Below are 15,617 nucleotides of genomic sequence, written 5' to 3'. Positions count from 1 at the left end.
GATCAGACCACAAACGAGCTGCCGTTGATAGAACTTTCATTATTTGCTTCTATTTGGAACTTTCAGTGCACACTTTATTAGCACATAAATATACATTAAAAAGTAACTGTCTTAATTTTTATTTCCTAAATCAATAGTGAACATGAGAATAAGCAACTTTGTAATATATCTTATCAGAGAAATACTCTTCCTTCTCCTCCTGGATTGATATTTCACTCTCAAGGTCAGTGACCTCATAGACGTGCCAGCGGGTCATATAAATGTACACATCATATAATGATACTTCATAAACAGAACATAAAAGCAAAATATGACAGCGGAAAGACTTCAAAACTGAGTGTACTGGCCCTTAACTTCAGCAAGGCTGCATGTTGCCATAAGGTGCCATGTCAGATCACAAACGGTATATCAGAAACATTCGACACTTTTGGCAGGGAATCCACCTGTTATATGGCATGTAAAGGAACACGACACCATTTTAAAAAAAAAATTCTAGATTTTTTCAAAAATTTGAAATCTGGAGCACGCGGATCTAAATTAATGGCCCATGCAGCTCTATGGGAGTCCTATTAAAATGTGCGGCTCCATATGGTGCTTAAGAATGCATCTTAAAAGAGCAATTTACTAACACTGTACTAAGCACATAGTTACTTAAAAAGAACTTGTCACTTGCCTATATATATGTGCAGGGCCGGACTGGCCATCTGGCAAATGCCTGAAGGGCCTGTCTGGTAATGGGCTGCCTTGTCTGCTACGTTGTTAACAGAATCTGTGTTTTCAAGACATCCATAGTGTTAAGAGTTGTGAAGGAGCACAAATTCGCTGACTCCGTCACTTACTTCAGCAGGCCACGGGTATCATTAGAAATATTGGTCTTGTAGTAAATCTTGCCTTCCTCCTTCCAGGGTAATACTAGTGATATATCCCATCTAGTGCTTGAGAAGGGGCAACATGGGCCTGTGTGATTTCAAATGCCACAGCTGAATTTCAGCCCCAGTCCGTACCTGTATATGTGTTTGTGTGTATATATACACACAAACACACACCAGTATATACAGTATATATATAATTTTTCACCTTGTGTAAATGCCGCTGTCCTCTAGAGTCTTTTCACCTGGTGTAAATGCCACTGTCCTCTAGAACTTTTCACCTGGTGTAAATGCCGCTGTCCTCTAGAGCTTTTTCACCTGGTGTAAATGCCGCTGTCCTCTAGAGTATTTTCACCTTGTGTAAATGCTGCTGTCCTCTAGAGCTTTTCACCTGGTATAAATGCCGCTGTCCTCTAGAGCTTTTTCACCTGGTGTAAATGCCGCTGTCCTCTAGAGTCTTTTTACCTTGTGTAAATGCCGCTGTCTTCTAGAGCTTTTTTACCTGGTGTAAATGCCGCTGTCCTCTAGAGTCTTTTCAACTTGTGTAAATGCCGCTGTCCTCTAGAGCTTTTTCACCTTGTGTAAATGCTGCTGTCCTCTAGAGCTTTTTCACCTGGTGTAAATGCCGCTGTCCTCTAGAGTTTTTTTTCACCTGGTATAAATGCCGCTGTCCTCTAGAGTTTGTTTTTTTCATGCACTTCTCCATTCATGAAATATGATCCTTTTATTGTTGTATGCAAAACTAGTCTTTTGTTTTGAGCCAGCTTGGCAATTTTCCCCAACAAGACTCCAATAGAGAAGAGTTGGCAATCACACCCACTTGGCTAAAAATTATAAAGGGATTATTTACTATTTACTATTTACATACAGGGAAGCCGGAGCCATATCCCAGGAACCAAGAAATACAGGAACAAAAGAAAAACAATGGTGTATTCAGAAGAACAGCAACATTTACTCCAGGTGAAAACAAAGACATAATTATGGCAAGTGACAGGTCCTTTCTAAGGAAAATGTCAGCAGCTCACTAATGCTTCAGTCACACTGTTGGCATTCTCATGCTTAGGATAAGTGCATAAGACCACTTTCTTGCCATCCAAGAACGTCTGATTTTTCTGATTGGAGTTTGAATAGAGCAGGATCAGTTTTTCTCGAAAGTGGGGAGAAAAAAAGTTTCTCCATTATATCAGTCTGCGAAAATCGGACCAGACTTGGATGCCATCCGAGTGGAGTCCAATGTTCTCCATGGACCCATGGCCTTGCATTGTCAATTTTGATCCTATACTTGGATGAAAATCGAACATGCCACCAATTTTTTGACTCATGCATTGCCTCGTAGAATAACATGGGTACAAGTGCTATGCATGAGAACCCCAGATAGCACTCGTTTCATGTAACTGGTAGTGTGCACGAACCCTTAGGATTAGAGGGATCTCAGCAGCCAAACCCAAGCAATCACATAAGTATGATCTATTGGTAGTGGTTGGGTGATAAATGTTATTTATGGGACAACCAGTCTTTGTTCAATTAAACAACAATTTGCAAATGTATTGTCATTGTCTGCAAGGCAAAATATACTTACAGCATTGAGCGTCTGTCCATAACTTGATACATGCTGGTTGTACAGAGTTAAGATGTGTGAGAGGATTTGTATTCTTTCCTTTTCCAGGTCTTGAATGTTCTAAAATTCCAAATGAAAAGTAAATAAAATATGAAGAATGTATTTCACAAGAAATCAGAATATCAAATACAATAACACAAAGCAAAGGCAAAAGCAAACAATTCTAACAAATGACAATTTACTTCTTTATTCTTGGTTAACCCGTGTTCTAGTTGTATTTTCGCAGTAGGTTGTCATTAGATTCTCTGGGTACTTACACATTAATAATGTTCACGTACACTTACTTCCATTTTTGGATCCATTTTAGGATAACAAAAAATAAAATGAAAGGATCCATTCATTTGAATGGCGACAAAAATATCCTAAAAGATCTTTGATTGACTGTTGTCTAGCTACAATGTGGATCAATTATCGTAGTCGGCACACCTTTTTTCTCCCTCCAATAAAACGAATAGCAACTGGATCCATATTTTTAAATATTAAGTCATAAGGGGAACAGATTTTTTACATTTTACATCTGTTTTTGCTCCATTTGTAATTACTCCAGTTTTTTTCTTTATACTGGATCCATTACAAACGTATGACAACTAGATATGTGAACATGGGGCAAGACATCATTGCAAGAGGCCAGGTTATATAGGGACGGGCAGAGAATCGGGTAAGGAAACCAACAGATAGGGAACACAAAAATAATGTGTTTTATCTTCAACTCTGCAAAAAAAATATTTTTTCGGAAATCACAAACTTTGCTGCAGTAATTTTCAGCAATATCGGCAACAATTTGCATTTATTGTTGTTTTTGCCTTAGAGAACTGAATTGGGAAATTCTGCAACTAATCCGCAAACTTAACCGTAACATATATTCACACGCTGTAGATTTCATATCTGCACTACAGATTCATTTTCAGACTTTTTCCACAGCGTGTGGATGAAATTTGGTATAAAATCTCACATATTCTACTTCTTTAATGTGAAGAAGATATTCAGCCTGCAAATTTGCAAAGAAAATCTGCAGAATTACCACTCATGTGAATATGTCCAAAAATCAAAACAGATTTAAATAGATTTCAGAATATTTTGTATGTATTGTTAAAGGTTTAAATGCTTCTTTTATTTTATAACATTATTCATAGAAATAATTATATTTAACCCATTATCTACCAATGTCCTTTTTTGGGGGACGCCTAATCTTTAGCTTCTAGCAACTAAGATTTTATAATTTTTACAATCACGTCCAATTTTTTGTGTTGTGTTTGTAAAATGAAAGTTTTCAAAATAGGAAATCATGTCATTGTCATGTTTAATTGAATATTGTTTAATTGAATATTGGAACCCCCTTTTCTGAAAAATCCGCACTTGAAAATTTTTTTGCAAATTATGTTTCTGATTCATTAGGACCCAAATCATTAAAAATCTGTCCTTAAAAAAAATAAAAAAATGAAAATTGCTAATTTGGCAAGTAATGGGTTAACATATGCACAAGATAAGCAAATATACTCCAATGTACAACCATTTATAGGGTCTACGTAAGCTGGGAACTCAATATTGGGTGTACAGATTACCTCGGTACTTGGTGCCGATACTTGCCTTATAACAATTCTCCAAAACACTTTCCCATTTTAGCCTAGCTGACTGACCGGTGAGATTTTCTTGGTAATAATCTTCATCTGTTTTCGTCAAGACTGCTGCTGACTTTTTCAGCTTGTTCAGGAGCTGGAGATTAAAGTCAGAAAAAGTTTCTTCATAACTTGTACAGTTAAAGGGATTTTCCGATGAACAAAAGTTAATTTTAATCAATAGATCTTGGAATCATAATAATTTCCACAATTGGATGTGTGTAAATAAAATGTTCCTGTGCTGAGATAATCTTATAAATGTGCCCCTGCTGTGTACTGTGTAATGGCCGTGTCTGACCGTACAGGGACATGGTCTGATCATACCACATGTACCTCCTGTGCTGTAATGTCTGTATACTCTCTTTTTCTCCCCCCTGCCCAGGAGCTGTGGTATGATCAGACCATGTTCCTGTACGGTCAGACACGGCCATTACACAGCACACAGCAGGGACACATTTATAAGATTATCTCAGCACAGGAACATTACTTTTAAACACATCCAATTGTGGAAATTATTATTATTCCAGGATCTATTGATTAAAATTAACTTTTGTTAGAGGGAAAACCACTTTAAGCCGTAAAGATTTGATAATTTTTACAAAGTAGGAAACTTTATAGGAATACAGCTGCCTGCAATAGATATCTCCAAAAGTTGTACGTTATAAAAGCCTGATCACTCTGAATTTAATGTGGTTATTCATTGGGCACAGATTTTAGGGAAAGTAAAAGAGGCCATTGCTCATTGGTCTTCACCATTTCGGGTCATCCATCTCCATGTTCTCCAGAGCTCTTGCAAGACTACTTGCAGTAAAGCTTTATATCTAATAGCATCATATACTGTCCAGTTATTTCAGAGGGAACCTCTCCAGAAACTATTGATCCAGTCTTAAAGGGACTCTGTCACCTGAATTTGGAGGGAACAATCTTCAGCCATAGGGGCGGGGTTTTCGGGTGTTTGATTCACCCTTTCCTTACCCACTGGCTGCATGCTGGCTGCAATATTGGATTGAAGTTCATTCTCTTTCCTCCGTAGTACATGTCTGCACAATTGGTCAGAACTTCTCCAATATGACAGGTTTTGTGGGATGTTCCCCAGTATGTTGTGGTAAGTACCTACCAAAAGTGGTCCAAGAAAGGACAACAGGTGAGCTGGTGGCATCAATGATCTGTAGGGAGCAAAGGCTAAGCCATCTAGATGGATTCCACAGTAATTGGAGTACAAATCTTTTGGCGTCCATGTCTCAATGGTTCAGAGCAATTCTGACTGTACAAGTTGAGCCTACACACTAGTCAGAATATAATATTTAGCCGTTTTTAACACTAATGTCTATGTTGAGATTCCCATTTAAGACATTTTTAGTGCCAATAAATAATTTGCAGATTGTATGCCAAATGTTTAAAAATGGCACTCTAAAATTCATCAGGACATTACCAAGTTCTTAAATATGGATAATAGAGTTGAGCAAAATGCTTTACAGGACCTTGGTCCAACCTCCAGGTCCGTAGTGTGCAGCCGCTCCACAAGAGCACTGTCAACCTCTTACTACCTGTGGCATCTCCAGATCTCCAGCACTTCTGAATGATGTTTACTAATCAGAAGAGCATAATTAGGAGGCTCTGACCCGGTGGCAAAGAACTATCGACATGGCTGCTGGATCAGGACAAATCATTAAAGATGAACAATGGAAGTCTTTAAGGTTCCCATCCCGCAAGTTTCTTACACTTCTTTTATGGATATCCTGTAAACCTAGCAAATAACAAACAATAATAATAATCTTTATTTTTATATAGCACTAACATATTCTGCAGCACTTTACAGTTTCTGCACACATTATCGTTGCTGTCCCCGTTGGGGCTCACAATCTAAATTCCCTATCAGTATGTCTTTGGAATGTTGGAGGAAACCGAAGAACTTGGAGGAAACCCACGCAAACACGGGGAGAACATACAAACTCCTTGCAGATTTTGTTCTTGGTGAGTTTTGAACCCAGGACTCCAGCGCTGCAATGCTAACCACTGAGCCACCGTGCAGCCCTATTGCTACCTGAGTGCCACGTTTTTTGGAAACTAGCAAAGTAGAAACCATATATTCACCTTCTGCTTGTCCTTCTCCATCACCGTTTCTTTTGCATTTTCATTTTCTGCTTGATGAAAAAGTGCTTCGTGTTTTTTGGTATGATCGGTTAGCTTCTTCTTTATCTGTAAAGCAGTTATATATGATTATTCTGCAGCATGTCGGCTGGGGACTTCTCTCCCTCCGTAATAGAGACTTTACCTTTATTTGTTGTCTCCAGTTGCTTAACACAATGCTTGCCATCTTGTCCACTTCATTATCTAGCTTATAGGCGAGAGGAAACTCATTATTATTGTGTCCATTTATTCTTCACGCTGACAACTACGGCTGTGACTACATGTGGAAATCTCGCTGATGATGACATATTACACCTACTGCTGCAGTGTGATTAATGTAATAAGCGGTCTGTCCCTCTGTAATGATACTCCATGTTTCACTGCGGAGATTTACACGGGAATCAATATAAACTCTGTTTTGTCATCTACAATCAGAGAAAACTTTTCTCTCTGTTTGAATAAGCATGAATATCCATTTAAAAAAGCACTTCTCCTCCCATCAAAATGTGTAGCCTCTTAACATATTGCAATCATCATATTTTATAGCACTGCATTTTTACAATTGCTCAATTTAATTTCTACCCAGTTAATTCTTCTCTTTTCTATTAGGTCTATGACATCATGTGATAAAAATGACTAGCTGAATCCTTCTAAGCTCTATGTAGAAACAGGAGGTCAATTTTCCCTGCATGAGTCATGATTCACTGCAAAAGTCTGTGGCAGGGGGAGGAGTGAGTAGTTGGGTCAGGAAGTGAAGAGGGGAGTGATAAATGCAGGGAAAAGAGACTTCCTGTTTCTACATAGAGCAAAGAAAAGAGAAAAAATAACTAGGTAGAAAGGTAAAATGAGCAATTGTTAGAATGTAATCCAGGTGACTGGATGCAGCACAGAGATATGTATAGTCATTGAACGATATAATTCTGCTTAAATGCAATAGTAGTTTACAGTTGGTTATAATGACAAGGTGAATCAAGCAATAAACCATATAACGATACAAGTGAATTAGCAAAGTAAGTTCTTCAATATATAATATTAATGTTCTCTTTACGAAGATGATACGCCCATTCATGGGAGTTATGTAGATTATCTCTCTTTATCTCTGGCCCTAGCAATGTTCATAGGGTTTTCCTGCTAGGCCCCAAGTCTTTCTGACAAAGTCTACTAAAGCGCATGGAGCCTCCCACACGTCCCTCCCAACCTGTTGTGCTGTCCCCGGCTAGCCCCAGTATGTCAAAACTGGAAGTGACGGCCCATATGAAATCAGTAAAATACAAAAAAGTATTATGCTAGAAAAAGCATAGTGCCCATATGGAAAGGAAAAGGAAGTGCTGATTAAAGCATAAATAAGTCACAGTGACAATCCTGTATAGCACAAATCTATCTAACAGCATATAAGCTACACATATATGAATAATAGTAAAGGTAACGTTACCTGCAGTGTATGAAACCAGGAACCCACCATACCCAACGCGCGTTTCGCAATTAAATGCTTCATCATCCTGGGTTTCATTGGGGTGTGTGGTGGGTCCCTGATTTCATACACTGCAGGTAACATTACCTTTACTATTAGTCCTAAAGGTAGTCTATATACTATTAGATAGATTTGTGCTAGGCAGGATTGTTACTGTGACTTATTTACACTTCACTCATCACTTCTTTTTACTTTCCATATAGACCCTATGTTTTTTCTGGCATAATACAGGAAGAAGCATCTGTGAAACATGCGTCGGGGTGAGGGGATGCAGTGATTGGTCCTTGAAAAATATTTATTACACTATTTATGAGGTAATACTTTTTGACTGCAGCTGCTCCCCCAAGTTTGGTTTGAGGCACCTTTTAATGCATATGTGTTTTATATTGCCACAATAAAGAACTGAATTTTACTCTGTGTTTAAACACTTCTTGATCCTCACATGACCAATAGCTAGGGAGATCAGTATGGTTTACTATGTATTTAGAGTGTTACCCTTTCCCTGGTGGAAGAAGTGGGTTTGGGTAGTATGTTCAGCAAATTTTATTAAGCAGTAAATTGCAAAAGTGTTAATTGTTACATGAACATCAACAATATCCATCTATGAAAAAGGGAATAACCCTTTAAATGGATGCCCAAATTTAGATTTTTTTACAGTAATAGTGCAATATCTGTCCACCGGCTGTGAGCTCCTATGGTACAGTATGTACAGCCATTGAGTATTTGTAGCAGAAAGATTTGCTGCATATACTGGAGTGTTGGCAAGAAAAATCATGCATAAAATACGTCTGCATGATGCATTTTTTTTCCAAGAGTTTTTGATGAGTTTTGTTGATGTGTATTTTCACATTAATTTGAATGGGTGAACGATGCTGCAAAAAGGCTAAAAGAATTAAAACTGCTTCTAATCTGCAAGGAAAAAGATAATGAGATTTCAGAGATTTTATTTACTTTGCTGGTACTGTAAAACCCTGTGTTTATTATTTGTGGAACAAATGCAACGTGTGAACATTCCCTTAAGGTACCGTCACATTTAGCGACGCTCCAGCGATATAGACAACGATCCGACCTAAACTAGATCGCTGGAGCGTCGCTGTTTAGGTCGCTGTAGAGATGTCAAACACAACAACTCCAGAACGATGCAGGAGCGATCCAGTGACGTAACGGCGAGTCACTTATCGTTCTCGCTGGTTGTTAGCTCTGTGAAAAAACATTGCTGGCATCGTTGCTTTTGCTGTCAAACATGACGATACACGCCGACCTGACGACGAAATAAAGTTCTGGACTTCTAGCTCCGACCAGTGATACCACAGCGGGATCCAGATCGCTGCTGCGTGTCAAACACAACGAGATCGCTATCCAGGACGCTGCAACGTCACGGATCGTTGTCGTTCTCGTTGTAAAGTTGCTCAGTGTGAAGGTACCTTTACAGTACCTACATCACTGGATTGAAGTAGTCTGAAATACTAGATAAGAAGAGACTGTCCAGCTTCACCGAATCCGTAAAAAAGAGTTTTCTTTATTCACAAACTTTGAACATAGAAGATACAGACTTCAGCACGAACCATATGGGTAAGAATCTCAATGCGTTTCTGGAGACTAAGCTCCCTTAATCATGATTGTGAATAAAGAAAACTCTTTTTTACGGATTCGGTGAAGCTGGACATTTTTTTCTTTTTTGGACTTTATACGCCTGGACACAGCGGGTCCGTGCTCCCGAAGATTGGTTTATGCATCACGGGTGAGCTGGCTTATTTTTCTTCTTTCTTTGAAATACCAGACACAATACATGGACAGACAGGACAATATATATATATATCTAAAAAAATAAAATACCTTATTTCTGGCCAACCCATCCAAGTAAATAGGATAAGGACCTACATTCCTGTGATGTTTCTTGCCTTCTATTAAACAATACTGTCATCATTCATTATGTTATTATTTCACCTGCTATCATTAACTATTTGCTAACTTCCAGGACAAGTGTCAATATTGCAGTTAAGAGCCATTTATTTGCCAATATAAGACTCAACCGATGGATAAAAGTGGCAATGTTTCCAAATAAAATAAAAAATCTTTAATTACTTTCATTTGTAAATATTTAGTGTATCAATCAGCAGATCATATTCACAATTCTCTAATTACAATGTCCCAAATAAATTCTCAGTAAAGAGAAGTCTCTGAGACAATGAGATTTGCTGCTCGATCACATCAGACAGTAGCCAATGATGGATGTGAATGACCGAATATCACTGAGGCATTTATTACACCCAGGGAGGATTATAAAGAATGACACCCTGACCGCTACGAGTAAAGAAACACACAATTCAGCACCATAAATACCATAAATACAAGCTACTGTTTACCTTTTTCCTCTTCTTGTCGTGATTTTCCAGGACTTGATTTGTTGGTTTTATGGCTTCTTGGACGATTGCGGTGCCAAGTTTTCTATCCAATGCAGAAAAGGCAGATTGGGTTATGAGGCCATTTAACTGAATAAACGGCTGGTAGAATTATTTTTGTACAATAATAATAAACTTTTTTTTTCTAACATTCACATTTCAAATCTATCTGATAGTACAGTCCAGGGGTGGACAACTGAGTTTTCTGAAGGGCAACATGAGAGACTGTGACTGTTGTGGAGGGCTGAAACAATAGGCAAAAAATCAATTCTGCTCAATAATTATATTAATTATAATTACTATTTTATATTCATTTTAATTGCATCACTTGATTTTGACCATAATTAAGTACGCCCACACCCCTTATATATAGTATGAGTCCACATATAGCCTCCTATATACAGTATGAGACCCTATATAGGCCCCTATACACAGTATGAGACCCCACATAGCTCCCTATATACAGTATGAGATGCCACATAGCTTCCTGTATACAGTATGAGCCCTCACACAGCACCTCTATACACAGTATGAGCCCCCACATAGCCCCAATGTGCAGTATGAGTCCCTACACAGCTCCCCTATATACATTATGAGACCCACATAGCCCGATATACAGTATGAGACCGTACATAGTCCCTATATACAGTATGAGGCTGCATATAGCCCCTATATACAGTATGAACCCCTACATAGCTTCCCTATATACATTACAATGCCCACATAGCCCCTATATACAGTATGAGCCCCTACATGGCTTCCCTATGTACAGTATGAGACCCACATAGCCTCCTATGCACAGTATGAGACCCCACATAGCTCCCTGTATACAGTATGAGACCCACATAGCTCCTATATTCAGTATGAGACCGCACATAGCCCCTATATACAGTATGAGGCCGCACATAGCCCCTATATACAGTATGAACCCCTACATAGCTCCCCTATATACATTATGATGCCCACATAGCCCCTATATACAGTATGAGCCCCTACATAACTCTCCTATATACAGTATGAGACCGCACATAGCCCCTATATACAGTATGAGACAGCACATAGCCCTATATACAGTGTGAGCCCCTACATAGCTCTCCTAGATACCATATGAGACCCACATAGCCCCAATGTACAGTATGAGCCCCTACATAGCTCTCCTATATACAGTATGAGACAGCACATAGCCCTATATACAGTATGAGCCCCTACATAGCTCTCCTAGATACCATATGAGACCCACATAGCCCCAATGTACAGTATGAGCCCCTACATAGCTCTCCTGTATACAGTATGAGACCCACATAGCTCCTATATACGGTATGAGACCGCACATGGTCTTCTATATACAGTATGAGGCCGCACATAGCCCCTATATACAGTATGAACCCTTACATAGCTCCCCTATATACATTATGATGCCCACATAGCCCCTATATACAGTATGAGCCCCTACATGGCTCCCCTATGCACAGTATGAGACCCCACATAGCTCCATATATACAGTATGCGATGCCACATAGTTCCCTATTTAAAGTATGAGCCCTCACAAAGCACCCCTATACACAGTATGAGCTCCCACATAGCCCCTATATACAGTATGAGCCCATACATAGCTCCCCTATATACATTATGAGACCCACATAGCCCCAATGTACAGTATGAGCCCCTACATAGCTCTCCTATATACAGTATGAGGCCCACATAGCCCCCTATATACAGTATGAGACAGCACATAGCCCCTATATACAGTATGAGCTCCATACATTGCTCCCCTATATACATTATGAGACCCACATAGCCCCAATGTACAGTATGAGCCCCTACATAGCTCTCCTATATACAGTATGAGGCCCACATAGCCCCCTATATACAGTATGAGACCGTACATAGCTCCCTATATACAGTATGAGATGCCACATAGTTCCCTATTTAAAGTATGAGCCCTCACACAGCACCCCTATACACAGTATGAGCTCCCACATAGCCCCTATATACAGTATGATCCCCCACATAGCCCCTATATACAGTATGAGCTCCTACATAGCTCTCCTATATACAGTATGAGACCCACATAGCCCCTATATACAGTATGATCCCCCACATAGCCCCTATATACAGTATGAGCCCCTACATAGCTCTCCTAGATACCGTATGAGACCCACATAGCCCTTATATACAGTATGAGGCCCTACATAGCTCCCCTATTTACAGTATGAGGCCCACATAGCCCCCTACATACAGTATGAGACAGCACATAACCCCTATATACAGTATGAGCCCCTACATAGCTCCCCTATATACATTATGAGACCCACATAGCCCCAATGTACAGTATGAGACTGCACATAGTTTCGTATATATAGAATGAGTAGATTCCTATATACAGTGTGAGCCCCCAAATAGCCTCCTATATGCACTGAGACCCCACATAGTTCCCTATACACAGTACGTTTCCCCACATAGTCCTTCAATATACAGCATGGGCCCCACATAACCCCCTATATACAGACACAAATCCCACACACAATCTCTCTCTATATATAATCACATAATAAATGTTACTCCTGTTCCCCCGGTGCTCTGCTCTGGTCTTTGCTATGTGCACTGACGCTCCACACAGCAGACACAGTGTAGTAACGACATTGAATCTGCTGTCTCAGTAGCACACGCAGAATGGTGCAAGGAGCAGCCAGCGACCCCTTCCTCCATCATTATATTCACTGCTATCTTTACTTTGAGGATACAGATAGCGGTGACATCGGCCTAGGGAGGGCAGCAATATGATGTGGTCCGAGGGCTATTGTTTTCAGCCCTTTGACAGTCTTGGTCTGCGTGCAGGACCGGATCTGGACCATGGGCCGCACTTTGCCCAGGTCTGATCCAGTCTCAGCAGACCTCCAATCCCCAAGCAGACAATGGTTGGTCCTGGACCCCCTGAAAATGGTCTGTAGCCTCTCAGTCTCGATGCAGTTTGCGACAAAGGACTGGCCAATAGGGTTGAGCGAAACGGGTCGTTCATTTTCAAAAGTCGCCGACTTTTGGCAAAGTCGGGTTTCATGAAACCCGATCCGACCCCTGTGCGGGGTCGGCCATGCGGTACGCGACTTTCGCGCCAAAGTCGCGTTTCAATGACGCGAAAAGCGCCATTTCTCAGCCAATGAAGGTAAACGCAGAGTGTGGGCAGCGTGATGACATAGGTCCTGGTCCCCACCATCTTAGAGAAGGGCATTGCAGTGATTGGCTTGCTGTCTGCGGCGTCACAGGGGCTATAAAGGGGCGTTCCCGCCGACCGCCATGTTACTGCTGCTGATCTGAGCTTAGGGAGAGGTTGCTGCCGCTTCGTCAGAAGCAGGGATAGCGTTAGGCAGGGTCCATTAACCACCAAACCGCTTGTGCTGTAGCGATTTCCACTGCCCAACACCACCTTCGGTGTGCAGGGACAGTGGAAGCTACATTTTTTTTTTTTTCCTCAGCGCTGTAGCTCATTGGGCTGCCCTAGAAGGCTCCCTGATAGCTGCATTGCTGTGTGTACGCCGCTGTGCAAACCAACTGCTTTTTTCAAAGCACAAATCCTCTTGTTCCTTCCTTTCTGCACAGCTATCTTTTTGGTTTGTACACACTTTTTATTTAATTTGTGCATCAGTCCACTCCTTATTGCTGCCTGCCATACCTGGCTGAGATTACTGCAGGGAGATAGTAATTGAAGGACACTCCCTGTTTTTTTTTTTTTTTTGTGGGAGATTAAGATTGACATTTCTGCTAGAGTGCCATCCCTGTCTGTGTCATCTCTCACTCAGTGGGCCATAGAAAGCCTATTTATTTTTTTGCTTGATTTGGGTTCTAAAATCTACCTGAAAAAATCACTACATCAATCAGTGGGAGAAAAATATTGGCCTCAGGGCTTGTGTGCCACTCTTGACTCCTGTGTGCATCATCACTCACTCAGTGGGCCATAGAAAGCCTATTTATTTTTTTGCTTGATTTTGGTTCTAAAATCTACCTGAAAAAATCACTACATCAATCAGTGGGAGATAAATATTGGCCTCTGGGCTTGTGTGCCACTCCTGACTGCTGTGTGCGTCATCTCTCACTCAGTGGGCCATAGAAAGCCTTTTTTTGTTTTATTTGTTTTCTAAATTCTCCCTGAAAAAATCATTTTATTTTCTTTGGTTTCTAAATTCTTCCTGAAAAAATCATTTTATTCTATTTTTTTTTTTCCTAAAGTCTCCCTGAAAAAAAACAAAAAAAAAAACAAATCAGTGGGAGATTAATATTGCCCTTTCTGCTTGTGTGCCAGTCTTGACTCCTGGGTGTGCCATCTCTCTCTCTCTCTCTCTCCAATTGTGGGCCATAGAAAGCCTATTATTTTTTTAGCTTGATTTGGGTTCCAAAATCTACCTGAAAAAATCACTACGTCAATCAGTGGGAGATAAATATTGGCCTCTGGGCTTGTGTGCCACTCCTGACTCCTGTGTGCGTCATCTCTCACTCAGTGGGCCATAGAAAGCCTTTTTTTGTTTTATTTGTTTTCTAAATTCTCCCTGAAAAAATCATTTTATTTTATTTAGTTTCTAAATTCTTCCTCAAAAAATCATTTTATTCTATTTTTTTTTTTTCCTAAAGTCTCCCTGAAAAAAAAAAAAAAAAAAAAAAAATCAGTGGGAGATTAATATTGCCCTTTCTGCTTGTGTGCCAGTCTTGACTCCTGGGTGTGCCATCTCTCTCTCTCTCTCCAATTGTGGGCCATAGAAAGCCTATTATTTTTTTAGCTTGATTTGGGTTCCAAAATCTACCTGAAAAAATCACTACATCAATCAGTGGGAGATAAATATTTGCCTCTGGGCTTGTGTGCCACTCCTGACTCCTGTGTGCGTCATCTCTCACTCAGTGGGCCATAGAAAGCCTTTTTTTGTTTTATTTGTTTTCTAAATTCTCCCTGAAAAAATCATTTTATTTTCTTTGGTTTCTAAATTCTTCCTGAAAAAATCATTTTATTCTATTTTTTTTTTCCTAAAGTCTCCCTGAAAAAAAAACAAAAAAAACAAATCAGTGGGAGATTAATATTGCCCTTTCTGCTTGTGTGCCAGTCTTGACTCCTGGGTGTGCCATCTCTCTCTCTCTCTCCAATTGTGGGCCATAGAAAGCCTATTATTTTTTTTAGCTTGATTTGGGTTCCAAAATCTACCTGAAAAAATCACTACATCAATCAGTGGGAGATAAATATTGGCCTCTGGGCTTGTGTGCCACTCCTGACTCCTGTGTGCGTCATCTCTCACTCAGTGGGCCATAGAAAGCCTTTTTTTGTTTTATTTGTTTTCTAAATTCTCCCTGAAAAAATCATTTTATTTTATTTGGTTTCTAAATTCTTCCTGAAAAAATCATTTTATTCTATTATTTTTTTTTCCTAAAGTCTCCCTTAAAAAAAAAAAAAAATCAAATCAGTGGGAGATTAATATTTACATTTGTGCTTCAGTGACAGTCCTGCGTGTGTGGCATCTCTCTCATTTGTTG

At 39.8% G+C, this 15,617-nt stretch overlaps 1 protein-coding gene across 1 annotated transcript in view; it reads right to left on the bottom strand.

The window, feature by feature from the left end:
- Positions 1-15,617, bottom strand: part of NOSTRIN (nitric oxide synthase trafficking) — a 68,206-nt gene that overhangs the window by 12,021 nt on the left and 40,568 nt on the right. Inside the window, exons 5-9 of the mRNA XM_069733081.1 lie at positions 10,071-10,152; positions 6,379-6,441; positions 6,198-6,302; positions 4,075-4,200; positions 2,449-2,547 (exon numbers count right to left, since the gene is read on the bottom strand). Coding sequence (XP_069589182.1) covers positions 2,449-2,547; positions 4,075-4,200; positions 6,198-6,302; positions 6,379-6,441; positions 10,071-10,152 — 475 coding nt within the window. The remainder of the gene's footprint in view (positions 1-2,448; positions 2,548-4,074; positions 4,201-6,197; positions 6,303-6,378; positions 6,442-10,070; positions 10,153-15,617) is intronic.

This window comes from Ranitomeya imitator, chromosome 7 (genome assembly GCF_032444005.1).
Source record: "Ranitomeya imitator isolate aRanImi1 chromosome 7, aRanImi1.pri, whole genome shotgun sequence".
NCBI lineage: Eukaryota > Metazoa > Chordata > Amphibia > Anura > Dendrobatidae > Ranitomeya > Ranitomeya imitator.
The sequence above is the reverse complement of the archived record's forward strand: the minus strand, read 5'-3'. Positions and strand labels throughout refer to the sequence as shown.